Source organism: Astatotilapia calliptera, chromosome 3, assembly GCF_964374335.1.
Source record: "Astatotilapia calliptera chromosome 3, fAstCal68.1, whole genome shotgun sequence".
Classification (NCBI taxonomy): domain Eukaryota; kingdom Metazoa; phylum Chordata; class Actinopteri; order Cichliformes; family Cichlidae; genus Astatotilapia; species Astatotilapia calliptera.
In genome coordinates this window covers 32,491,804-32,518,445 of record NC_137424.1, presented here as the reverse complement: position 1 = coordinate 32,518,445, position 26,642 = coordinate 32,491,804, and the positions used below count along the sequence as shown (strand labels likewise).

General features: G+C 41.8%; 1 protein-coding gene across 4 annotated transcripts; it reads right to left on the bottom strand.

Annotated features, from left to right (window-relative positions):
- Positions 1-47: 47 nt before the first annotated feature.
- Positions 48-26,632, bottom strand: gigyf1a (GRB10 interacting GYF protein 1a). Of its 4 annotated transcripts, none has more exons than XM_026161633.2 (26): positions 26,270-26,632; positions 20,353-20,976; positions 20,184-20,247; positions 17,260-17,389; positions 16,379-16,474; positions 16,086-16,203; positions 15,513-15,621; positions 14,985-15,184; positions 14,241-14,470; positions 14,025-14,145; positions 13,704-13,889; positions 12,985-13,142; positions 12,309-12,474; positions 11,948-12,171; positions 11,556-11,659; positions 11,338-11,438; positions 11,154-11,227; positions 10,913-11,050; positions 10,483-10,692; positions 10,139-10,359; positions 9,848-10,005; positions 9,540-9,703; positions 7,954-7,998; positions 7,562-7,706; positions 3,408-6,727; positions 48-2,243 (listed from the first exon to the last, which is right to left on the bottom strand). In XM_026161633.2, the coding sequence occupies exons 3-25, from the start codon at positions 20,216-20,218 to the stop codon at positions 6,660-6,662; spliced, it is 3,201 nt and encodes a 1,066-aa protein (XP_026017418.1). In that variant the 5' UTR covers positions 20,219-20,247; positions 20,353-20,976; positions 26,270-26,632; the 3' UTR covers positions 48-2,243; positions 3,408-6,659. The 4 variants fall into 4 exon arrangements, with proteins under 4 accessions (XP_026017418.1, XP_026017419.1, XP_080155986.1 ...); XM_026161634.2 differs by having other exon boundaries at positions 11,338-11,432; XM_080299860.1 differs by having other exon boundaries at positions 12,005-12,171.
- Between the last annotated feature and the right edge of the window lie 10 nt (positions 26,633-26,642).

Below are 26,642 nucleotides of genomic sequence, written 5' to 3'. Positions count from 1 at the left end.
TTTTTACTCAAACTTCATAGATAACCAAAGAACACACACAGAGTCGGTCACAGCTAAATGCTATTTATTTAGTATTTATTTTGTTCTTCAAACAAAAGCCAAACTATTTACACTTCTTTTCAGTTGTTCTTTTCCAAAACATTTTCATTACATGTATGCTGTTATTTTAACAACATTCAACGACATATTAAGTGAAGGAGATGGGCTGACTGGGGTATAACCATGAGTCCATCATTACAGTCGGTGTTACAGTAACCAGCAAAACTGAACCAGGTAATCTTTCCATCTATAGCTTCTATCCTGAAGCAGGCGGGTCAAGCTGCTCATCAACCAGGGTCTTTAGACACAATACTGTGGTTTCTCTGATCATAAAAGCTTTTGTAGTGCAGTAAAATAGACTGATGATTCATCCATCACAGTATAAGCTTTTTAAAAAATGTGATAACATTTAAAGTAATAATTCAATATCAATTCAACAGTTATGACATACCAATGCCAACTGTGGCTACTTCACTTACCTATAGAAGACAACTGCACACCACACCCACAGTTGATCAGAAACTTTTAACAAGTCTAAACTGACGGTATTCAATAAACATCAGTTTCCATTTGGATAAAAAACTGCATATGTTTGGTTATAAAGAAGGAAAAAACAAACAAACTATAGAATGACTAAAAACACGAATCTCTTAAATTTAATGAGACATACAGAGTAAAGACGTGGTCCGAGAAGACCTTTCAGATTTCAGACACACCACAGCCTGGTCGCTTCCGTATCGATTCAGTGCCATCACTGATGGTCAGCAGCACTATTAGATACACAGATTTTAGTGTCAAACCCCACAAATACTACAAACCATCATGCATGCCTGTTCTTACAAGCACTCATAAGACAAGTGTGAATCACTATGTCAAAACTGTAAAAAGATCCAACTCCTAAAACATTTTATTCCCCTGGAGTGTAAAGAAAACAAATCAATTTGAGGACGACCTGCCATTCTGGTTCAGTTTTGCCGAGGACTGTATCCAACAACAGATACGACACAGCAACAAGCACGTGCTCTGAGATGAACCTCTGCATATCACCCAGTAAGCCCAGCTCCAGGCAGCACAGACTTCAGCCCTTTGTCAAGCCTGCACCTTCAGCAGTAATCTAAATAGGAAATCTCAACGAATCCACACTTTATTTGGATCAAAACGAAAAAAAAAAGGGCAACAAAAATCCAACCACCAGTAAAATTAGATCAACCAAAAAGCCCTCATTGCTCTATTCTTTAGTTAACTAGTATCTTTAAAGTAGATCACATTTACACTTTTATACAGGACAAGTCTGTCAGCGAACAGACGTCTTGTTAAAACGCTCTTTAGAGTACAGTTAACGAGGTGGTTTCCAACTTAAACTGAGAACGTTTTCATTAAGCCATTTCAGACTGAACTATACAATTTAAGGCATGTTGAACAAAGAAATAAAGCAAAAGCCATTATGGAGAAAACTCAAAAACACTAACTTTTACATTATTTACAAAGCTCAGCGTTTATGCTGCTGGGCGTTGATGCTTGTGTGTCTTTGTGTCGTTTGATATTGTGTATCTCTGGTGTGTGTGTGTGTGTGTGTGTGTGCATGTGTGTGTAGACATTGTTCCAGAGGAGAGCCAATGTAACTTTAGCTGAGTGTGTGCATGTAGTGTGTCTGCCTGCTCCTTTGGACTTGAGAATTTATGTGACATATGATAGTTTTGTGTTTTGTTTTCAAAAGTCCTTTTTTTCCTTGTACAATTCTTTCAGTTCATCCAGTTCCACAGCAGCAGCCTTTTGCGATGGCTGAGATGTAATCCGGCCACGTCCACCAAAACTCATCCCAGCACACTGTCTCTGACATCTGGGCAGGACAGCGGCTCATCGGTCCCAATGGCTAGAAGACCTTTAAGACCACCATCCGAGAGTTTTCCGGCTGAGGTGGATGATGAACTTCTGGGCAACGCAAGCCTTTGTATCCTCTTCTTAGATGGAGTGTGGGATTAAATCCTTAACCGAACACTTCCAGCAAAAAGGGGATGAAGAGTTGATAAACCTGCAACTTCATCTGTCCAACGTATAATGCCATTGGCCTGCCCACACTGAGGTCAAAAAAAGTTTCTTAGGGTCTAAGTTCAAAAGGACAGGTTTAGGGTTCACTGGTTCATGGGTTGGCTGTAGATAAGATCCTCCTTGCAGAGGGCAGCAAATAAAGCACAGCCAGACTCCTGTGAAAACACATAGAAAGAGTGCAAGACATAATCAGCAAAACTTGGACACAGGCATTAACAGAGGACAGGACTGTATATAAATGATGGAAGTGGCAACTGTTAAAAGTTCTGTTGTGAAGCTTTGAGCTGAATATTTCCACTGTGGTGTTTTTGTGATGAACAAGGGTCAGTGCTTATTGAGACACCAGGGCATAGACTCACAGGCTACCCCACTTTTTCATGCTAACCGGCAACAAAATTTGTTAAATGAACATAAAGTTTCAGCAAGACTTGAAATGCCCACAAGACCACAAAGTCTTTCACCAGGAAGAACTTTAAATAAGGTCACACTAAAGCTTCGTTTTCTTGTAGCCTTCCAAACGCCCTCTGCTGGACGTTAGCGAGAGAATGCGAGTTACGGCAACGCTACACTGGCTTCACTTTTTATTCTGGCCGCTACATCTAGTTTTATTACAGCCTTACGATGATCATCTACCACAATTTTAACTTGCCATAGTTAATTATCAATTAATTTAACAAATCCATGAAGGTGCGGAAAGCAACCTGTAACTTTACGAAAGCTTCATTGACCAATAATTTTTGTCATAGTTTGTCAGCAACCTTTTTCCTGCTGATGGAAACAAGTCAACTAAATGAAAATGTATGGATACTTCCATCAGCAAATAACAAGATGAAGATATTCTGGAGAGACTAGATCCAATCTGAATCAATTCATTAAATTGAGTAATCTCCTCGTGCAGTGAGGTTAGACGCACAAATTTGATCTTCCCCGGAAACAGTAAGTTCTTTTGTTTTGTTTTTGAGGTGGCGGGAAACGACACAACTCCCATCCTTGTTTCTCATGAAAAAGCAACAATTTTGAGGCTTGAGAGGAAGAGAAGACACATGTACACAGTTCACACGTCAAGGAAAATAAGAGGTTTTGCAAAACGTGTGGAGCGCCGCTCACCAGTAAAAACACGACAAATTCTAGATTTTGGTCAAATCGATTTTAGATTTACTATATTTAGTCAACTAATAGAATTTAGGCAACTAAATTATGACTAAAATTAAAAGTTTTAGTCAACAGACTAAATTTACTGTGAAAATTAACACTGTAGAAAAGCATTAAACAAAAACAAAAAGGATAAAAACAATTAAAATCCTGGAAGAACATCTTACCAATGCCAAGCACTTGTCCTCCGGTAGTCACTCTGCAGCTCTTGAGGCTGTCATCAGTGTCCATCTCTTTACTGTGCGTGTTGATCAAACACTCTTGGTGGGCTCTTTGTAGCCACTGCAACATCCATTTTGATAAGTAGCTATCAGTCAGTCTTGGAGCCACTGCAGCATGGCCACCACCTCAGTCCATGTGGTTTTACGTTCCTTCCCCGATTACTTCAGGGCTACTGGCAAACTAAACTCTCAGCGAGTCCCATCTCAAACTAGATTTAAAAAACAAAAAAAGATTGGTTTTCTTGAAGAACATTCACTCCATATAATCAATGAATTTTCCTTCATCCATTTTGCATTTTTTTCTTTCTACTCTGAAAGGTAATACAAAAATATGGTTATGTACAGGAGGTGGGAGAAGACGAGCTTCTCGAGTCTCTTATTTCAGTTTGGGAATTTCTTTTTCAGTGACTTTGTCAAAGTCGTAGCAATCCTCCTGTTGTAATTGTGCTCCCATCCCCAAAATTGTACCTCACAGCTTGAATGAACAAAAGTGCATAGGTGAGTCGGTGAGGGCAGGGTGCGAGTGCTTTCAAGGGCCGAGGTGAAGACGAGAGCACCGAGCGGATGCGCTCATACCGTCCTCTCAAGTTCCCCCTCCAGGGTTTGCAGCCCTGCACTCGGTTCTCCACAAAACACAGCCCCATCCTTGATTTTTCTACCTCCGCTCCGCGGCTGATCAAGTCTCAGGACCCACGACACAGATCTAGTTAGAGGATCCTGTCCATGTTGTTGTGATGCCTGCCACTCTTCCTCAAAAACAACGAACCAAAATAAACAAAAACGCCACCACACCACTCAATGTCCTTATGGCAGAAGCGCACTTGCAAACCCCACCCGTCTCATGTGGGAACAAAAAAAGATAAAACAAAAGAATAAAACTGCACCCACAGATATCCATGTGGCTTGTAAACAACCAAAGCTCCAGTATGGAATAGAAAGAGTCCTTTCTTTAGTCACCATTTGTACGACCAGGATTGTAGAGGCAGTGTGTTCAACTGTATCCATCTCGAGTTTGTCTCTCTCCTCCACTGTGTAAATGAAAAAAAAGAAAGAAAAAAAAAAAAGACCCCGCTCAACTCTTTGAAGCTTTTTTCGGTTTTGTTTCCATTTTTGAAATCTTCTGAGGAACAAAAACAAAATCTTGTATCAGCACGGGTTTCTTGTCATTTTTTTTTTTGGAATACATTCAATATTTTCTTAAGAAAAGAAAAATAATACACACTTCACATGGCAAAAAATTAAAAAAAAAAAAAGGAAAAGAAAATTAAAAACACACAACAAAAATAGCAGCCCCAAGTGCTCATCTTAGTCCAAATACTTTTTAAACTTTGTATATAATGTATATATTTATATATATTTTTCATTTAAAAAAGAAAACTCGTCATTATCAAATTGCAACAACGAATATGTAACACAATATGCTAACATTTCATGCACCGCTCTGTGCACTTGCACATTAAGATGCTGTATTTTTTTTAATTGTTTTTTTGTGGTTTTCTGTATTTCAGAGTCAGAAACTCGACACCTTTCATTCACAAGTTCGAGAGCTGACAAAAGGCAACGTGATCACACCCCCAGGAAAAACACGCTGGACTAAGCCTTCCGATGGATCACCCCTAGACTCAACTAGAAATATTTACCATACCAACGTACATACTTTACATACACTGTGCTGAGCACTGACACGCACCACACTCGCTCTCAAAAAAGAGTTAATGTCTCGATGGCCATGCACCCTATCCAAGTTCTTAGGCACAAATGTGCATTCATACACATACAAGAAAACAACAACAAGAAAAATGAGTACCTGTAGTTTTAACTCATTTCTATGAACAGTAAATGAACATGTACTCTAAACACGCACACTGAAAATCTCACTCGCATGCGCACACAGTAATGTCCCTCATGATTCGCCACGTCTGCTTAGTCCCTTTCAGGTCTAGAGACGGCTCCCCATGGGGAGAAGCTCAGGGAAATAAACTAGTGGTGGTCGTCATGTGATGAGAGCAAAGCTAACATTTACAAATATATGCATTTCTGGTTTTCTATCAGGGGATGAAGAGCTGGTGAGAGAAAGGATGTGTTGTGCAATTGCCCTCTCTCTCTCTCTCATAAACACACACACACACACACACGAGCATTCAGTCACACCCATAAAACACACACGTCCTTGTCTGGAAAGGACCACATACATACACACACACACACACACACACACACACACACACACACACACACACACACACACACTCACTCTAAACATGAATACAAAATGACTATCCAAACAGAAAAGACAAAAATGGCCTCTTATGTTTCATACATCTTGGTAAGCAACAAAAGACAAAAAACTTGTGCAGACTGTATATTACTGACACAACTCAGCCGCCACACATCAGCCACTCCCAGTCGCTCATACACATTCACAAAAATATTCACTTCTAACTAACCCCATTTGTTTTCTTTTTTTTGTCGTTTTTCTTATTTCGTTTTTTTAGGCAAGTGCAAATCTTCAAGTTTTTTTTATAATCCATTTTTCAATAGCTTTACTTTTTTATATAAACGTAAAAAACAGAACCAAAAAAAAAAAAAAAAATGCTAAACAAGAGAAATATCAACAGTGTTTGTCTTTTGAGAAAGGATTTGCTCTCTGATAAGGTTTCAACTAAAGGTCCCCCTGAATTTGAAAACCTAACGTCCCGCCCGCTCGGCCCTGCTCGCTGTTTTCACCGCCGCCTTCCAGTTCTGCTGCACACGCCGATAATGTGCACGTACACACACCGTATGCGCACTGATTCTGAACACGCACGCATACACACACACGAACAAAAAGAAAAACTATTCAAATCCCATCTCAATAAAGTGCATTAGTTCAGTATAAGGTGCTTAATCTTTTGAGTGCCAGAGGATACCCATCATCCTTTTAACCTCACCGCGCCTCACCCCCCCTCTCCCCTGCTCTAGTGATCAACTGGTGCAGCAGGGAGCCCTTTTTATTTTTTCTATCCAGAGGGAAAGAACGAGTGGGAGGCGCAGAACTGGGCGCCTCCACTCCACACCTCCCCCTCACCACCATGCTTGCCCCCCTTTGTACCCCACAACCCCCAGTTCGGTTCCCCCAGCAGTGCACATTCGTCATCAGGTTTGTCTGATTAAAAGACAGAAGGCCTCAGGTAGCTATTGCTGCTGCGCTGCGTCACATCAGTAATCCTCCACCATCTCCATCTCATTCAGGCTCATACACTCGCCCGTGTTGTGGAATGAGTACCCTGCAGGTAGGAGAGGGCACAGGGAAGAGAGGGGAGAGAGTACACCAAGATTAGAGAAGGATGGCACAAGGGGTTAAAGGCTGGCTTAAACACTGACAGGAGGGAATAAAGAAAACGATATCATAAGAAGAGGTCTTGGCTTCTTTTTGGTTTCTTTGCCGATTCGGATTTTGTCTGAAAAGGTTTTCGGAAAGCGAATAAACAGCTGCAGTGTTAGCATTATAAGGAAGGGCCCACTGCAAATTACACTGTGTCAGAGAAGAGTGAATAAGCTGTGTTTATACTGTTTTACATATCAACAAGTTGGACTCTGAACGCTCCCTGAGACGGAGCATTGGTAGCTAGCTGATTTATTATTGCATCTCTACTCTCGGTAGGTCATTTAAGCAGATCAGTGTTATACAGTGGAAACAACCTGGTTTCACTTCACACATAATCCTACTGCACAAATGACTACATTTTCCACTTTGCGTTTCCATGCTAAGCATTTCCTCTAGTGAGTAACTCATGTACTTGATCTGGGCTCTGAACTAAAAGCTGAAGGTGGGTGTGAATAAAAACGAAGGCTTGAAAAGGATCGAAAACTAACTCAAACTAAGCTGTGTAAAAAACAAACAAAAAAAAAAAACTGGCAATATGAACATATACTGGGAACTATAACAAACACCAACAGTACTAAATACACTCTAGAAACCTAGTGAAACAAAAAAAAAACTGGACAGAAGGAAACTAAACAACATTAAAACCAAAGAAAAACACTTTTTGGTAAAGCTGTCCATGTACGTGGTGAAGAAGTTCAAAGGAAAAACCTTAAAAGCTCTTGAGGTCGCGTACCTAAGATGCTGGGGTCAGAGTGCAGCATCATGGGCTGTTTCTTCTTCATCTTTCCTCCCTGGTTATCATAGAGACCAGCCTTGCCCATGTGGTTGGCCTGAAACATGGACTGCAGAGTGTTGGGATTCATACCTCGCATTGAATCCTAAAAAACACAAAGCAAAAATGATCACGATCGTAACAGTGCCAGGTTGGACGTGACCCTTTGATGTTTCCGTTTTCTTTTCGAGTTTCAATCCAGGAGACTCCTCATAAAGAAATTAAAGTTTTCACTGTCTATAAAAAGTCTTTAATGCTGTAGTGAAGTTATAGTTGTAGTAAAGGAGAGCACTCATTGATGCTGTGTTAATAACAATCCTGCGTGTATGGCTTAGAGGCATGTCTGCATTTACCTGCAGAGGGAAGTTCATGTTCAATCCAGCCACTTCCTTTGATAACTAGGACACAAAGAGAAGAGGAGGAATTAAAGCCACTCTCAGCCTGTTAATAATACTTTTAAACACATATGTGCAAAGCCTGACCTTCATCCAAAATATTCACTTCCTACAATTTCAATCCAGCTAACCACAGAAGGTTTGTGTGTGAAACCACGTCCATAATGTCTTAAAGAGGACGCGTCATGCTTTTATATATTACGTCGACTATCAAAATCGTCGACGACTAATTTAATAGTCGATGCGTCGTTTGAAGCTTTGTAAGATCCCAAAAGACGCAGGAATAAGTAGCAGGATTTAAGAGTGTAATAACGGACTGAAACAGAAGATGGCAGCACTGCATGTACAAGGATGCCAGCTGCCGTTAAACCCCGAAGAAGAAGAAGCGGCCCAGCTTAGTTTCCAACAATGGCGGCAGCTAGTTAGTTTTAATATTACTCTTATTATTCTTTCTGGGTCACAAAATAAACGTTTAACATATTTTCAGGCGAGAATGTAGCTGTGTAAACCTCAAATATCTGCTCAGTTTATCAGGACACCACATATTTTCAAAAGCGCTCCGATGTTGTCGGAGACGTCTTTTACCCACCAGCTCGATAGCTAGCCGGGGGCTAGGCTCACTAGAGCCGTGAGAATACCGGACCCCCCGGCAAATCGTTTTCAAACCCACCGCTGTCTTTCACTACTCAGGTTAAACATGATATATAAGTCACTTAGATAACTTAAAAATGTTGTTGTTTGGCTTTTTTCAGTATTTTATTTGTTCCTGAGTAAATCTGTTTGGCTGAGATTAAAGTTATAGTTTTTACACAGCTGAATAAATGTCAGGCAGACAGCTGATTATCAGAAGTGTGAGATGCTGGAGAATTTACTCCGGTGTCCCGTTATATTTTAGATAGCAAGGAGTTTATTAAACTTCACCGAAACAATCTGCAAATTTCATTTAAATTCAATAAACTATCATCTTGTCTTTCTTTTTAATTAGCACACACACACACACACGCACACACACACACGCACACACAAGTATGTACAAGTGATCCCTGAGCTTTGACTTCAGACTGCTCTAAACATTCAGTTTCAGGCAGTTTTTCTGTTCTTGGTTGTGAATGATGGCAGTGAGGTTTAAGTGTCTCAAGCTGGCACTGAAAAACAACTCAGTGTTGGTCAAATAAAAAAAAAATGTCACAGCGGCTCCAACCATATATTTTATACAGCCTATGAATCCCCTAGGTTTCCAAGTTAACTCACAGAAATTGAACACTACATCAAACACTTGTACAGACTAGAATGTACCATCGATTCCCACCTGAGAAAACCATCAGTTTCCGACTGAAAATGCAAACTACTGAACACAGTCTGTGTCTATTCACAATAAAAATGAACAATTAGCCACTCGTCATACTATAAATTAAAGGCTTTAATGGGCAGGCTTTCTGTGTTCTATAAAGAGAACATTTCAGCAATGTTTTTCTTTTCTTTAAATTACACTGATGTTGTTTACCGAGCAGGTGACATTTTGGACTGATGCCCTTTCAACCTACCTGTTGCTGCTGTCTCTGTTGGTTGGCTTTCTGTTTGGCACGTCGCTCCAGAAACTGTTTGGCGAACTCTTTGGCTTCCACTGTGTCCCCTAGGTAGGACCGGATGAAATCCAGCACTGCATAGGGAGACTCCACCTCCTTCAGGTATGCCACAATTGTGGCAACTTGATAAACACACAACGTGAATGATTAGTGACACAGAAGTGTTGCTGTAATTTACACAGACATCAGCTATTGATGTCTGTAAGCTGAGGGTAAACTCTAAACACCCTTTAGATTGCTAAATGTGATAAAGTTGAACCGCCTACCATCCACAGAGGAGGAGGAGTTGTTGGCAGAGGTGTTGAGAGCGTGCAGCATCTGTTCACACCAGGTGGTGAAGCCGTCCTGAGGCTTCATGCCCTGCAGCAGCTTCAGCAGCTTCTCCTCCTCCTCGGTGCGCTTACGACGGATCATGTACTGATCACTGTGGAGGACACCCAGGCAAATTATATCATTACTATCATCAACTAAAAGAAATCCACTTTTTCCTGCAAGCAGTGCTTTATAACTGGGCAATCCAACAATCCACATCAGCTGAGTTGCCCAGACATGCTCACCTGAGTGATGGGCTGCTGCGGCTGTTCTTAAGGCCCATGTTGTTGTTGCTGTTCCCACGCAGGCCGGTCTGGTTCTTCACAGCCTCGTCCCACATGCCCATGCTGCCCGAAGACCCTCCACTACTGCTCTTACTCTCCAGACTACCCGGCCCTCCCCACATACCGACGCCATCCACCCACTGCCCTCCCATGGAGGAGCTCCCCATCGACAAACCAGAGTGCTGCAAACGGATAAAAATCAGGCTCCATAAATGACCAACAATATGTACGTTTTTATTTTAAACATGCAAATTCCTGCTACATGCTAACATTATCATTGCTGTAGACCTGAATGGTGAACTCACGCGGTCTCTCTGCTGCTGGGCTCTCTGCTGCTGCTTCAGGAGTCTCTCAGTCTCCTGCTGTATTTCCAGCAAAGCCAGAGCCTGGGGCTTTCCTGCCTTAGAAAGCCCAGAAGAGGAAGCCCCACTCCAACTAGAGCTGCCTGCCCCCGGTCCTTGCTGCTGGGGGGTCTGCTGCAGCAATTTCATGATCAGTTCCTGCTGCTGACGACACTGCGGGAACATATGACAGATCAGGCTATAGCTGTGGTTCTCGTTTCTTAGAGGAAAACAGCATTTAGTGCCGCTCAGCAAAGCAAATAAAATATCAAACATTATGAAAACTAAATCAAAAAGCAGCTCGGAATATTTTTGCTTTAATGAACAAAGCCAGTAACATATTTAACAACCCCAAGGCAACACATGGGATAAAATGAATGCAAAATTTCTCCACCTGCTTGCGTCTGAAGATCTCCTCCTCCTCCCTCCTTTTCTGCTCCTCCTGTTGCCTTCTCTTCTCCTCCCTTCGCTTACGCTGCTCCTCTTCCTCACGCTTCGCCCTGAGTTCAGCGTCTCGCCTCTCCTGCTGGAGCTAAAGGAAATGCGTCATCAGTAATTCTGAATGAATATTTGGATCTGACGCTGGTATGACTCAATGGACTCACAGTCTGATATTACTATTCAACAGCCCTCACCTTCTGAAGCTGTTCGAGAGTTGGACCCTGAGTAGAAGGATTCATTGTTATGTCCCAAAGACTGGCTTCACCACCTACATGAAAATGAAAAAGGATCATATTAGCGGCAGCAGCTACAGTTTGTGTGTTTTAACTGTGCCTGCCTGTGTGTGCACAAACCAAACAGCAGCAGTCCACACTGTACCTGACGGCTGTGAAGCTGAGGTATGCATGTCCCACATGGACCCTGTATCTGGCACTGACATCGATCTGTTCATCGAAGGCATCATACTCTGCTCACTGCACCTGGGACATAAAGCAACACCCGACGTGTACGTTTACTTTGAAACTAAACATGTCCTCCAAAGTTCAAACTAGGACCGGAATGAACTCCAACAAATTTAGGGCGAAGCCTCCACCCACCTGTTCATGAGCTGGAATAGCTGCTGCTGCTGTTGGAGCTGTTGATAAAGAGCTGCTGCTGCAAGCTCCTGTTGCTTTTTCAGGCGCTCCTGGTCCAGGTTTCCCTGATGAAGGGGAAAGATATAATGTCAACACAAAGGAAAAGTCAGACTCAAAATTACAATAGCAAATTACTGCATCTAGAACAGACTTGCTTCTGGTAATATTTCAGCTACATTTACACACATTTATCCAAGTCAGCATGCAATAGAAAATTCATTAAATCAACTGTGTGACATTAAGAGGTGAGAATTTAAAATTACAATTCCTGCCACCATAACCTGTCTAGAAATGTGCCCTCTCATTTGCATCCTCCCCTCCCCATCCTCTCGGGTGGCTGAGCTCTGACTCACAGTCCCGGCGGGCCCCCGGTTGGGCTGCGGGCGCTGCGTTGGTGGTAGCTGTCTCACCAGCAGGGGCGGCGGGGAGGGACCCGGGGCAAAGGGCACGCGGCCCCACATCTTGATGACATCCCCCAGGGGTTGGAAACCTTCATCACAGCCCCGCTTCACCAGCAGGGTCATGGTGAAGTAGCCAGCCTGAAACCACTCACACATCTCCACCGTGGTGAATGGACCTGGTTGGTGGGCAGGACAGAGGAGAGTTTGCAATGCAGAAACTGACCTTAGGTGTCGGACTAGCTTCATCTCACCTCAAGAAATTAACAGTTTTTATTCATGTTTTTAGAAAGTATCATCAGGAGAATAGGAGTACCCTGGATCTCTCCCTGGGGGTCCTTATAGAACCACTTCATGGCAGCCTCGTGAGTTAGCGGCAGAGCAGCTGCCGTGTTCCTGCTCTCCTGCTGCTGCAGAGCCTGGGTGAAGCACTCCTCCTCCAAAGAAGTATCCTGCAGTGATGCCACCATCTTCTCTGCCTCCTACACAAATATAAACAAACATTTATTATCTAGTCGACAAGAGTTGGTGTAGCAGGCTCACCCGTAGGATGAAAAGGTGGCGATGCTAATAGTACAGCTAAGACTCACAACTTTGAATGCACTGATACCAGCTAAAACAAAGCTCAGCAGGTTTTAGACCTAGTCAGACAAGGTTATGTTAGTGATGCTTGTTTAAAGTAACATATGTGAAAATATAAACAATATATAGAAGAGCACAGAACAGACATGCAGACGTCCTTTTCAGTTTCCGGCACATCAATCAGCATCAAATGAACTGCTCTATATTTGCAGCCTCCCCCCTAACCATCGCGTTTTTATTCAAAGCAGTGAGTTTTATCAAAAGACAAAAAAAGAAAAGTGCAGTTCTGGTTTTGAATATTCAGCAGCAAAATAATCACCAGTTTCATCCCTCACCTGAAGGCTGTGAAATGTAGTTTGATTAGACATGATTACATAATTTGTCTGAAATGTTCCTCTTGCTGCTCCTACCTGCTGCAGGTGTTTCATGCCTTCGTCGTCCTCAGCGTCTCCTCCAGATGGCGGGAGTAGAGGAGCAGCAGATGAAGGGGGTGGAGGAGGCAGGCTGGAGGAGGTGGCTGCGCCGCTGGGACTCAGCTGGGCCTTGGAGCCCCCTAATGGAGCTGCATCTGACATACGCACATGAAAAGAAAAAGAAGAAACGAGTAAAACAATGGGCCCTATTTTTAGTGTTTCTATTTATAGTTTAGCGTTTGGTGTTGTTTGATGTGAGCGGTAGAGCCGCCTACTGGCTCTGTGTCACATCCAGCAGCCGGTTCAGTAAACAAAGTATCAAATGACTGAGGCAAACATATTCTATTTCAAACCAAAATATCAACATGGCTGAATTTCCTTGCTCAAACACGCCGACCTGAGACTGAAAGGGCTGAGGTCATGAAACCAAAGGTTCAGGATCTCTCACTTTAGAAGCCTTTTTTAAATTTAAATCATTGCACAATAAAAAGTTGCCTAAATAACTTTATTCCGGATTTATACAAAATCAAACAGTCTAATAATTACTGAAATGCAGAAGCATGTATATTTGATATAGACAGTTAACATGTTCTTTTTTTTCTTATAAGAGTTTAACACATTAATGAAATTGCCTAAAACAAATTTTTTAAAAAAGATAATATTGCCGTTTTGTCCTGTTGGCACACTAACACAGAGGTATGTGGAACATGACCTACTTTCACCAGACGTGCTGCTGGCCTTCACAGACTGGCTGTTGCTCAGCTGGGCATTATCCACCACTTGATTAGCACTGCTGGGTTGGGACTCCAGCGATGGAGGGGGACAGTGAGCTGTTGGAGAAGACGAAGGAGATGCTGGCTTTGTCTCACCATCTCCAACAATAAAGATGGCTTCTTTAATCTCTGTGAGGCCAGGAGTGGAAGAAAGGAAGGGGAAAAAAAGTAATGAATCCTCCATTGACTATGATCAGTGAAGGTAAAAGATAGAAGACAACATGTAAATGTAAGATCAAATAAAGACATCCGGTCTCGCCTCACCCTTGTCTTTGTCTCCTTCAGCGCTGTTCCTCTCCATATCAGCAAGGCTGTCTCCCTCCTCTTCCTCTTCCTCAATCCCCTTAAACTCAAACTCCTCCAGGATTGTCTCCTTGCCACTCTTCTGATACAAGATACAGACCAAAAAAAGTGAAGCAATCCCAACAAATAAATATTAAAACAATATCATAACAGTAACAGAAACATCATTCTGAGTACCTTCATAGGCATGAACGCTCCAGACGAGTCAAAAGTGCCCATCTCCCCATCCTCCTCATCTGTACACCACTCAGGCAGGCCGTCCCTATCGTCCTCTAGACCATCGCTGCCTGCGCGCCGACGCCCGCCACCGTGCCCGTCAGAGTCCCGGAAGTCGAAATCAAACTTCCTCCTCCGACCTTCTCCTGGACCACTGTGGTCCCGCCAGCCCGCTGAGCGAGGACCACCATCTGGTAAACAAATGGAAAGTTATTAGCTTCAAAACTGACCTGAGCTACACTCAGAAATTTATTTTCCTGTTTTAACTCAATCTGGAGTTTCATTTTCAAGATATCTGGTTTGGAAAGATCATGATTCATTGAAGCCAACTGCTGAGTCTGCAGAAACTCAGGAAGCTTTAGTTTAACCTAAACCCAGCTGCTTGGTTTTCCCATCACTGACCACTAGATGCCAGTACAATGTCCTTTAAGCTAAAGTTGACACACACATTGTTAACATAGGCTTAAAAACACAGTAATATAACAGTGGAATGATGAGTAATACAAATCTCAGTGATGCTCCATCTTAGTGATTTTAATGAGGCTATACCAAAGTGTAGCTTCCACACTAATGAGTTAGGACAAAAGGTTTATGTCAAAGGAACATTAAAAATTTGATCCAAGTCTTAGCTTGTGTTGACAGCAGAAAGAGGAATAAACAAAGCAGAGTTTATGACAATAAAAAAAACGTTTGTGTTTATCATACCATCCCTACGGGATCCAGCAAGTCTCCAGTTACTGCCCGGCTCCCCTTCGTCTTCCTCCTGCTCCTCCCGTAGGGTGCGCCAGTTATCACTGTCAGCCCTTGTGTACTCTTTCCTCACCGGACCCACGGGACCTCCAGTTTCTTCAAAGCCAGGACGTCCCACCTCCCGCCGCAGCGGCTTCTCAAATCGACGCTCACCCCTGAGAAAAGGAGGGAAATGAAGGGAAAATTAGACCAGTTAGCAGAAGAAAACATGGGCCAGTTTTTAACCCAAGAGCAGTGTGTGCAACCAACACCTCACACTGGAGACAATACATTTGCACAGCTTATCCAGATCTTGGAAGGAAAACTGAAAGAAATACAAAAAATACCTGAAAGGATTACAGACTAGGCTGCACTGCTTGACAGCTGCTCTGAGTAATGATAAAACAGGCTTCTGTTGTGCAACAGAGCACTTGGAGTCATTATTTGCATGACCTTACCAACAATTTAAGGACAGTGCAGGTGCCGTGCGCAGTTTATCCTTACCGGTCGTCCCAGCTCTGGCTGCGGTGAATCTCTCGGACGCTGCGACCGAAACCCACCTCGGCATCTTCAATACTTCTTTGGTAGAATCCACCTTCACCACGGCCTCGGCCTGTTTATACACATTAGAACAAGGCATGTGTGGTTAAGTAGCTTCATCCTGCAGGCAGGTGCACACATCAACACACCATCGAACATCATTCTTCTTTTGTGGTTTCCTTTGCTGGGCTGAACTGTGCATGTGTTTACATTGGCATGTGTTGACAAGGTAAGCGCGTAAGCCCCGTGCTTTTAGGCTGCGGCTGGACAAAAGGAGGACTATTTTAAACAGGCCAAGAGGAAGTGTGTTGCACCAAGATGGTGGAAGAAAGAAGGAAATAAACACTTTAGTAGTTGCCTTAAATAAACTGTTTTACTTTAGCTGGGCAGCAGCCATTGTAGTTTGAGCCGAGGGCTTTAAGCAGCCCTTCTGTTGTTGTTGTTGGACTCTGCAGCACAACTGATTGTGAACAGGCTCAATCGGGGCTATACTTTATTGCCTGTGTCCCTCATCCAACTTTTTTTCCCTGCCGTTACCTCGACCACCCCGTGTGGCTCCTCGTCCACGGACCACTCCAGCTGGGGCCGCACCACCCACTCCTTTTCCCATGAGCCTCAGCACTGCCACACTGTTCACAGACATGGAGAAGTTCCTCTGCAGAGTGAGTTGAACGAGCCAAAAAAAAAAAAAGGAGAGAGGAATGTGAGGAATGTGAGCTCACAGGCACATCTGTCAACTGAATCTGTATGAGGGTGAGATACCACAAGATAGGGCTCAAACAGTTTAACATTTGCAGATATGCATTTGTGAGAGTGTGGCTGGTGCAGACCTGCTCCTCCTCAGTGAGAGGCACCAGTGCCAGTGGCTGCATGGGCTCTTCTTGCAGAATAGCAGCAAACTCCTTATCCTGCATGTCCTCTGGGACCTAAAAGCAACAACAAGAGGACAAAACCACCTCTTAAAAACTTGAACTCTGACTTCAAACATGTTCATATGTTTAAGGATACAGACTTATACACCACTTTAGAGAAGTCCTATTGTTCTACACTATTTATGCTGCTTTGTATGAGTCGCAATTCAGAGTAAGCCTTATTTTCAGCCCGTCGGGTTATTCTGTCTGAAAGAAGCAGTTTTCCTGTAAGGCCATCCTCTCTTCTCTTCTTCTCTAAGACAATTACTTCTGATTGACTGCCCCTCACAAACAGGGGTGAACTGCAGTTCGGTGTTCTGTGCTTATAGACAGATATTAAAGGCAGGGTTTTTGTCAATGTACTCCAAGCCCGGCATCTCATAAACCGGGCCTCGGACCGGTTTGGTTCCGGGCCGCGAGAGTTGTGGCTCAGGTGTGATTTTCAGGGTTTTTAATCGGTTTTCAGCGTTATTTTGTTATTGTTTTTATCATTAACTCGGTTTTCCTGGGTCTTTTCACGTGTGTTATGAATAACTCTTCTTTGTTTCAGTAGCGGTACTAGTTTTATTTTGTTGTATTTTTCCGCGACACCTTAAAGGCCGGTCCGTGAAAATATTGTCGGGCATAAACCGGTCCGTGGCGCAAAAAAGGTTGGGGACCGCTGCTTTAGCTGATATCCATCTCCTTGTGTCAACAGGTGACTGTAAGCTTACATCATTTTTGCCCCATGTGAATGGGATTCAGTGTTTCACATTGGTATAGACTGTAATAAATAGAGAATGAGTAAACTATTAACCAACCTTGTTGTCTTTGACATAAAGTGCTAACATCTCCTCTCGGCCGTAGCGGTACTCGGCCAGCTTGTACTTTGGCATGGCGGGGGAAGGAGGGGGAGACGTCACACTCCCCCCACTGGACAGTGCACGGAGCCTGTGAGTAAAAGACATAGGATAAAGTACTTTACTTTCAACAACAGGAATTAAAGCGACTGTCCAGTACAACAAATAGGTGTTTTGCAACTGCATGCTAAAGCTTTCAAAGCTGTGTATTTGCTCTACTTTTCCCCCCAAGCTAATAACAATCTCTGACATGTAATGTAAAAAACAAGCTTTATAAATAACTTGGTGCAAATTCCCCAGTTGGCTCTGAACGCACGCACACACGAAAATCAGAGCAATTGTGTAACCTTGACACAATTCCTTTTAATCTCAATTGAAGAAAAATAACTAATAGCATCCATCTTGCAGCAGGAAATTTTTTAGTAAATGTTCTGTAACAAATTCCTCCCACACAGCTCCCCCTGAACACACTTGGCTCAATGCTGACGATATATTAGCTTTCCAATCTCAAGATTTCATTTTAAAAAGCTATTACTAGCTGGCCAACTTCCAAGGCCTGCTGTTTAACAATGGCTCCTTTCACATGCCTCTACAGAGTGTGTCAGTGACTCTCAGCTCCACATCAAAACCATATGCAGCTCAGAGATGGAGAGGCGGGTGTGGGGGGTAGAAAGGTAAAGGGAAGCTTCATGAAAGCCCAGTTGGTAGCATGTAGCAAATCAAAGAGGATAAAAAATAAGTGGAGCAGCAACTAATATGCATAATAAGAGAAGCGCTCAGGAAGCAAGCCAGTGGGTGGGTTACTAAGAAATATTTGTGCATCATATGTACCCACCTGCATTTACCTGCAGCAAAACATGAGCTTTCCTCCCTAACAAGGATTCAAATATCCTCTACACACTTAAATCTCTACATGAATAATCCTTTGAGAGTCTTACAAAGATTGGAGTAAGAGAAACTACACCAACCTAAAAGCATGGCCGAATATTTTACTTTGAATTTGACCACAATGACTAACATAGTTGCAGGCTGCGCTGCCAACTAAAGCTCGAATGGTCTAAATAATTTCGTAAGGTTAACTGGCCTTTAAAGACGTGTAAACATGCTGGTCAGGCAGCTGTATGTGGCGAGCACATGAACCGGCCGCTCTGTAACTATATTAAAAAGGGTACGAGGATGAAAGTGAGCTACGAGAGCCACTGAGAGCAAAGCAGCTGCAGATGTGTAAAGGCAGAAATATTCTGTGAGACTGGCACTGCACCAAGAATGCACACAGCAGTCACGGGCCGTTAGAGATGGAGAGCTACCAAACTGCAGACTACGCCCCCCCATTAATCGCTGCACAAACATTCACTGAGCTACAGAAACAGCAGAAGGAAAGAGAGATGGACAGGAGAGAGCAGTGACAAAACCGACACTTTGTTACCACTGAAATGACTAACCACGGCAGGGCGCCTGCAAGCAAGACTCATTTTTAAAAGCACTTTCATATCAAGTTTAAACGTCTTCAGCAACGTCTTTTTTTTCCCCATGTGTTAACAGACTGTAACGGAATTTAAAACTGAGACCTTCCTCTGTACTATTTGTTGCCTTTAAGAACCTGTGTAATGATTTCTATGTGAAGACTGACCGAGAATTTATTGTAAGAATCCGAGAATATTGTGCTTGATTCTTAGTGTCTACCATTAGTGTCGCTCTCTTCTACTCCCAGCGCCAACAGTGAGCAACACTAGCCAAGAGTAGTACCGAGTCCACAAAAGCTCAAACACACATTCCAGAGAAGGACAACAGAACTGACTTCAGACAACATTTCACTTATGAAAAGTGAGTAGCGAAGCTAGGCTTAGCCAGGTAGCTGATGTGCTTTGGGCATACCATGTAATTTCACCTAATGGTAACCATTAGCTTACCTGCTAACATGGTGACTAAAGCCACAACAAAGTCTGTATTATCCAACTGAAGTTTGATCAAACAGAAAATAAGGCCTTCAGGGGAGAACTAAAGTTTACACGTGCATGATTCATTCACACTTGTAAACGAACTGCATGCTCTCTCCTGTTACAACATATTGTCTTATGTGGTAACTTGGCCGCCTATATTCAAACTGCAGAAAGATCCAACCAAGGTATGACATTACAAATGTTTATATTTCAATTTAAGTGTTCATTTCTTGGTCACATTGCCAATCCAAACACAAAGGATAGGTCAACACCCTGAAGCCAACTGAAGAATGAAGGCTGCTTATGCCATCTGCACAGCTAAGGTTACTTAACAGCATCTCTAACAGCCGTTTTCATACCGGTTTACTCTTACGATGATTTTCTCAGGTAATGCTGGTGCCACCTTCACACAACTCATTTTGTCCAACAAAAACTCATAAACCAAAAGACATCAGCTCTACTTTAATGAGAGACCATTTAAAAAAAATCTAAGTATTTCAGGTCATCGCTTCCATTTTGGGCCTTTGTTTTCATGGTTTTTGGTACGGACACTGAACCGTTTTGGTTGAGCTGAATTTGATCGAACAGCAGCTTATAACCTAACCAACTTCACTAACCCCTGATCTTTTCCTAGTGTCATTTTCAGGGGAACGAGTCCAATTGACACAGGACGTTAAGACTTAAGCAAATTGCCATTGCGATTTAACGGCCACATTCAAGAAGGTCATTTGGAGGTTGCTTAAATCTGCACATTTCATTATGTCCAAAGTTTCCTTAAAAATAAAAAAACAGAATGGCACTCAGCATAACTCATCCGCTTTTAATTTTCCCCCACAAATAAAAACAAACACAAAATAAGCACTTGGTTCCTCTGGGAAATATTTCTTTATAAAAAAAATTGAAAATATATAAATAATAAAATATAAAATAAAATACAAATATTACCATTCTGGGCCGAAGTTAAGAGTCTCAGCAGTCATATTCCTCACGTCCACACAGAACTGAGTATCTAAGGAGGAAAAAAGTATCCAGATTTCTTTGTGTTTTTTCTTTTTTGTGACGAATAAAATGCAACTTTGAAAAGGAGGGTTAACAAAAGAAAACGGTTCCTTACCCTGTCCAGATAATCGGAGCAGGCTGGACTGGGCTGGACCAGGCTCGAGCTGGCTGGCTTTAGTTAGGCTTAGGTGACTAGAAGGCTGAGTGGTGCTTAAGCTGTGGTCACAGAGCTCCCCAAACACACAAAGAGAATAGCTGCCAGTTTCAGGTGCTTGAGGAATACCAGGTTATCAGGTCCTAACTAAGGAAGGGCTTTCAATGATAAGTTTGGAGAATGGAAGCTCCTGCTACTCACAGCCAAAAAAGGTTGTTAACATAAAAAAGAAACGAAAAGAACCTTAGAAATTAACAATGGAACAAAATAAAACACTCTTGCTAATAATGTCTTCTTTTTTTTTGTTTGCGATTTCCTTTTTGTTTTTTTACAGCAGTTATATCTCACATTAACGTTAAAAATATGAACTGATTGATCAAAAGACGTAACGCAGGAACAAAATAACAGCCGAAAAAACAATGAAATAGGCTGCTGGAACAGCTGCCAAGAGCAGACGCGACTCGCACTCCTCTTCTCCTTTCTCTCACTCCCTCTGTGCCGTTTTCTCTCGCTCCAACTGAAATGTGGACTGACGGAGACCTTCTAGGTAACTCCTTTATTTCCTGACCTCCTCCCTTTGCACCACTGGAAAAAAAAAAAAGAAAACAAAATAGTGTTAAACAGAGACAGAATGAGAGAAATATAAAATTTCAAAGAAAAATGGGAAGAAGTAAACACTTCATAAATTAGCTGCTGCTCTTGAGATGCTTTTTCACCGCTTGGCAGTCCACCTCTGTTGTAAGTGAGTGAAGGAACCATAATTTGATTTTCTCCGCAAAGACTCGACATACCATTTACGCAGCGTGCCTGGGACTCACCAACAGATACCCAATTTGATCAATGTGTTGCAGCACTCTGAGTTGAGGGGAAAGTGCTATGGTATTCCTTCACTGAATAAATGAAAACTATTTCTAGTATAGCACTCAGTCATACTCCAACATTTCTGCTGCTCACAGGAGATTTTCCATCCTGAAATACACCGAGTCTATTTCAGTCATGTTGTGAACCAGATGCTTCCTAAACCATGCAGCTGGCTGGGGATGATTCCTCAAAATGTCATGGCAACTAAAGCAATATCCAGGCAACTAAACTTCAGCAGCAAATGCTCACATACACATACATACATATATTGCCCCTTTAACATGAACACCACTTAGGTTCGCACACTGATGACTAAACACAAGCCATATTTTCCAGCTTCTTCCCATCTTGGTGACTACTTTCCTTCAATATTCCCTCACCACAGACGCTGAACAAAAAAGGTTAAGTTCACAAGTTTTCACAACATTTTATTAAATGGCCATCATTGCATATAACCGACACTTGCAAGGTTACCTACGCACTTTACAGAGATTGGCTACATGGTGCTAGCAAACTAGAGAAAATAGACATTGCTGTTTCAATCGGTTTCGTTTTAAATTAGCTTTGTCATCTTGCATTTGCACGGATGCTACTTTCTCTGCCCTCTAATGCGCTGTTTTGCTACACGCTTAGTTATGTTGGTAGTAAATACTGCACATGAGGAAAGCATGAAGAGAAGAAAACTTTACTCAGGCTTATTACAGTTTGATTTATTTAAACTGAAACAAAAGATTCCCAACAACTGACAATCTATGTGAAAATAAATAGATAAATAAATTTTAAAAAAGAAGATAAAATGATGTTGGCTACGATGGTTTGAAGCCAATTTTTCCTCTCCCTTTTTTGTTTTTCCTTTTTTTAGATGAACCCTGTTGCAACAGAGCCAAGAAGCTCTTCTGTTGATAATGTTAGCCAATGACACACACTGGTTCAGAGAAGCTGTAGGTTTTATTATTCTTACAGTTGGGGCTGTGCCATCCTTCACGATAATATTGGTATAAAATATTTTCACATCTTATAAAACCGCCACAGTGCAATATCATTGCTATAGTAAGGCATGCATTTACAATCCCTAGTGTGCACTACAACAAGACAAGGCCCAGACATGTCTGAGAGCAAGAGTCACATGTCATTCTCCAACGACTATTTAACTAAAGACTGAGCTACTTAAACAACCTCCAACAAAGCACTATGCTAAAAAAAATATGCAAGAAAACTGCTCCTGCCAAAGGTGGAAACAAACTTTTCATGACTTGAAGAAAAAGAACAAAAAACACCGCCAACTACAACCAGGCTACAAATGACTCAACCTAGCATGGTTAGCTGCACTTGTTATGAAAAAGAAGAACAAAGTGGATGGAAATTAGGCAATTACTGATGCAGTTACATGAAAAAAGAGACTTAAGCACCTGTTTAAAAAGCTCAGCCTTAGATAGAAAATACCAGGGAAAAAATACTGCTTTTTTTTTAATGTGACAATATTGTGCAGCTTCTTTAACTTTATTTACTGCTAAACTAAAGTGTTACGCACTTATTCACACTATTGCTTAAAACTTCCAGGGAAAACACTACCTGGGCTAACTGTGTCACTAACATTTAACTATAAACGCTGCCGCATGTTGTTTCATTAGACTCACAATTCAAATTAGTACACGTGCCATCAGTGACAGCTCACCAGAAAATAAGGATGGAAAATGCACTTCATTTAGTTACACTTATAAATGCTGCTGCCTAGGAGTGGGCGATATAAACGATATACGACAGAAACGATATAAATTTGGCCAACGATAGAGATTTTGACTATATCGCTCTATCGCGATAGCGCATGTTGATGATGTCATCAAGCTGCGCCTGTTTTGGTTGAAAGCATCGCACCGGCTAAAACCATTATCATCTGCAAATTATGGCGGGCGACAGTCATAGCAAAGAGATGAAGCACTTTTGAAATATGGGGAAAGCCAAAAACTGCGCTTCCTCCACTTCCGTAACATTGATTCATTAATGTTGAATTCTCTCGCAGCTGTTCTAGTCCCATGTTGTTGCAGTATATTAATAACTAACCTCGTATTGTGGATGAATAATCTCAGTTGTTCTCCTGACTGAAGTTTGGCCCGTGTACAGCATCCTGCTATGCGATTGCATTTGTCCCAAACCACCAGAATCTCTCACGTTAACTTTTATCGAGTGGAAAAAAAGTTGGCGTTCATCCTCCAGCTTCACTGTGCTAATGTTATGCTAACATAGCTGTGTCGCTAGCAATCACGTAGCATAACGTTACATACCAGGTAGTCCAACTTCAGTAACCCTGCAAACGCCACTGCTGTTTATTTTTCTGTCTTCATTTATGTTGGAAGTGGTAGCAGAGCTGTACGTTTTAATTAGTTTCAAAGATCTCTGTCAGAACATGGTATGAAATGTTTAGGTGTAAACTAGCGAGCTAAATTCCTGTTAACTTGTAACTCCGTTAAATTTAATAAATTCTGTTTTCATGGATGCTAAACTTAATTGTTACACCCGATAAAGCAGCAATGCTGATGATTTAATTAAAGATGAAAGAATTTAGACCGTTTTTAACTCTTAGTGTTCGTTTGACTTTGGGACCTAAAGAGGACGGAGTTTTGGACCCAGATTACTCCGCGAAGCTCCTCACTACGGCACCGGAATGCTCTGACAATCCATCAAGCAGTGCGGCTTACCAAAGTTGAACTAAAACATTTTTTAACAGATTTTTGCTCGCCCAAATCGGTTCGAGGTCAGTAAGCACAACCAGAATTCATACATAAGGCACACTCTCGATTTTTGAGAAAATTAAAGGATTTTAAGTGTGCCTTATAGTGTGGAAAATACGTTATACAGAAGAAAAGAATATATCGCGATATATATCGTTACCACACATGCTTCAAATTATATCGCAATATGAATTTTAGGCCATATCGCCCAGCCCTACTGCTGCCTGCATTTTTCAACATTCAGTATTGTTTCTGTAAAATATAATTACTGCAAATTTTCTTTGGATATAATTTTGAGACTCAACTGGACACCCCCACTAACAATGTAGTTGCTGCCCTTTTAATCAGAGCATCTCAAATACAGACAGAAACTTTTTTTTAAACTTTTCACCTAAACCTCTCTCCAGGAAATCCTAGCAGCTAGGATGCTGGCCTTTGTTATTTTAAAGCAAATGTCCAAAACCAATTAATTAATCTGCTCACCTGTTTAAAGACCGCTAACCCACTCAACCTACAAATGAATGCAATTTCCTAGCAACTGCACAGTACATCCTCCTATTGTATTACTAAAGTTCAGTTTTTAAAAAAAAGTCCCACTGCTCACATATCCCTGTTTTCTTGGTTTAAAAAAAAAGAAAAGGAAAAAAAAAGTAGGAAAATCGAGGTCTTAATTGAACTTTTGTACCTATAAGAAATCTGCTACATTGCCAGTAGATATGATTGCCTTATTTACATTAGTTATTACATTCATTATCATTTTAGAAGGCAATACAAATTGATGGAACTACTCAGTGCATAATCACTGCAACTGGTAAAGATTTTAAAGACAGAAAACAGAAAAATGTAAAAAGGAGAATTTAATAATTACCGAGTAAGCAGATTTAAGAGCAGTCCACATTAAACTATTAACACTGCAATACAGACATGTTTAAGACAAATGGAAGATACTGAGCAGGTCCAGTTTACATTCCAATATACAGCAAATATAAAATCTTAATTTAAATTTCTCTTCTGAATTATTGGGGGAAAAGACCATTTTATGCATTTGTAAACCAAAAGCATATAAACTTCTACATGAATTTAAAAGACAGTAGGACCTAATGAACTGTCATGTGTGAACAGGAAAATTGAAACATGCCCTTTAAAACAGGATTCAAACCATTCCAGTCACACAGTTCCCAGTTTGTGTTTGTCAGGCTCCTGATCAGAACGCAAAGTACTTTTTTTTTTTTTTTTACATGAGTACTGTACTTTAAACAGGTGTACTTAGCAGGTGTACCAATTGTCAATTTAAAAGCAGCACAATAAAAACACCTGTAATACCAGGCTCCAGTTATAATGGCCAGATCAGTTATGGCTTAAGGGAAATCCAGAAAGAAAATAATTTCACAGAGAAAACCTCACCGAATAAAATGACACTTTATTGCTCTTTAAGCTCCTAGCAGATATGGCAAATTTTTCTTTACTTTTATGCGCCGTCCAACAGACTTTTTTTTTTAACTTCGTTTAATACCCTGTATCAACTTTGCTTAAAAATTATAATAAATAAATAATGCAAGGTCGGAATATGGGATTTCTTGTGCGTATGAATATTAGCAAAACTCATGCACTCCAAAACGTGGCGGGATAAAGATTCCACTTTGAGTAAAAGGGAGCGGTACCAGTGGCTCAAAGTGATACAAGTGCAAGCAAACTTGCAACTCTGACTAAATTAACTATACCGATGGTGCTAAATGTGGCTAACATTTAAACAGAACAGTCGGAGTTGACGTTAGCTACCGACAGTTGTGGCGAGCTACGCTAGCGCGTACCCTGCTCGCCTCTCAAGCCAATTAGAGCGAACTGATTTGTGGGCAAAGTGCAATAAAGCCCTAGTTACAACCTCACTGGCCTCGATATCATATTTCTATTGCATATGAGCAGTTGCTAGCTAGCTTGCTTCGTAACTTAGCACAAGGTATGCACTGATCGTAAAGGCCTTGGCTTGTAGGTTCAAATGACACCAGATATGTCGGCAAAGGGGGCGGAGTATTGGGATCTGAGTCCCCGGCCTGCTCCGCTAATGTGCGGACGACCACCAGCGCCACTCCGCTGTCGGTACTAATGCGTTGTAAACAAAACAAACAACAGCAGAAACAGAATTTTAGCTCTTAAACAACTCAGTGAAAATGTTTTTTTTTTTCATGACAGATAACACCGACCCGTTCGAGCTGCAGAAGCTATTAGCATGTTAGCTCCCGTTAGCCAGCTAGCTAAAAGACAGGCAGCAAAGAGGAACCATGGCTTACCTTCACTGTTTATAGCTACCAGACTGCTTGTCTGCACGGCGTGTCTACAGCCAATTTATCGAATGCATTGGTCTCTTTAAACACTGTAAACGTATTCATTCGACAGAATAGTACTTTCAGAAAGTCGTGCTCTGTATTTTATTTATTATTTTTTTTCCCCTCTCCACCAACGGTCGCTTCTGCGTATCAGTATGTGTCTGCTGGCTCCCAGTCGCTGCTCTTCTTGTTGTTTGTGTTTCGGAAACATGGCCGTCAGTGTGACACCACGTGACTGGACATTGACAAGCGCCTAACCAATGCTGTAGCAGGGCAAACACACCCCTATTTACCAGCCTGGACACTGGAGTGTACTGCACGCCGCGATGCTTTTACA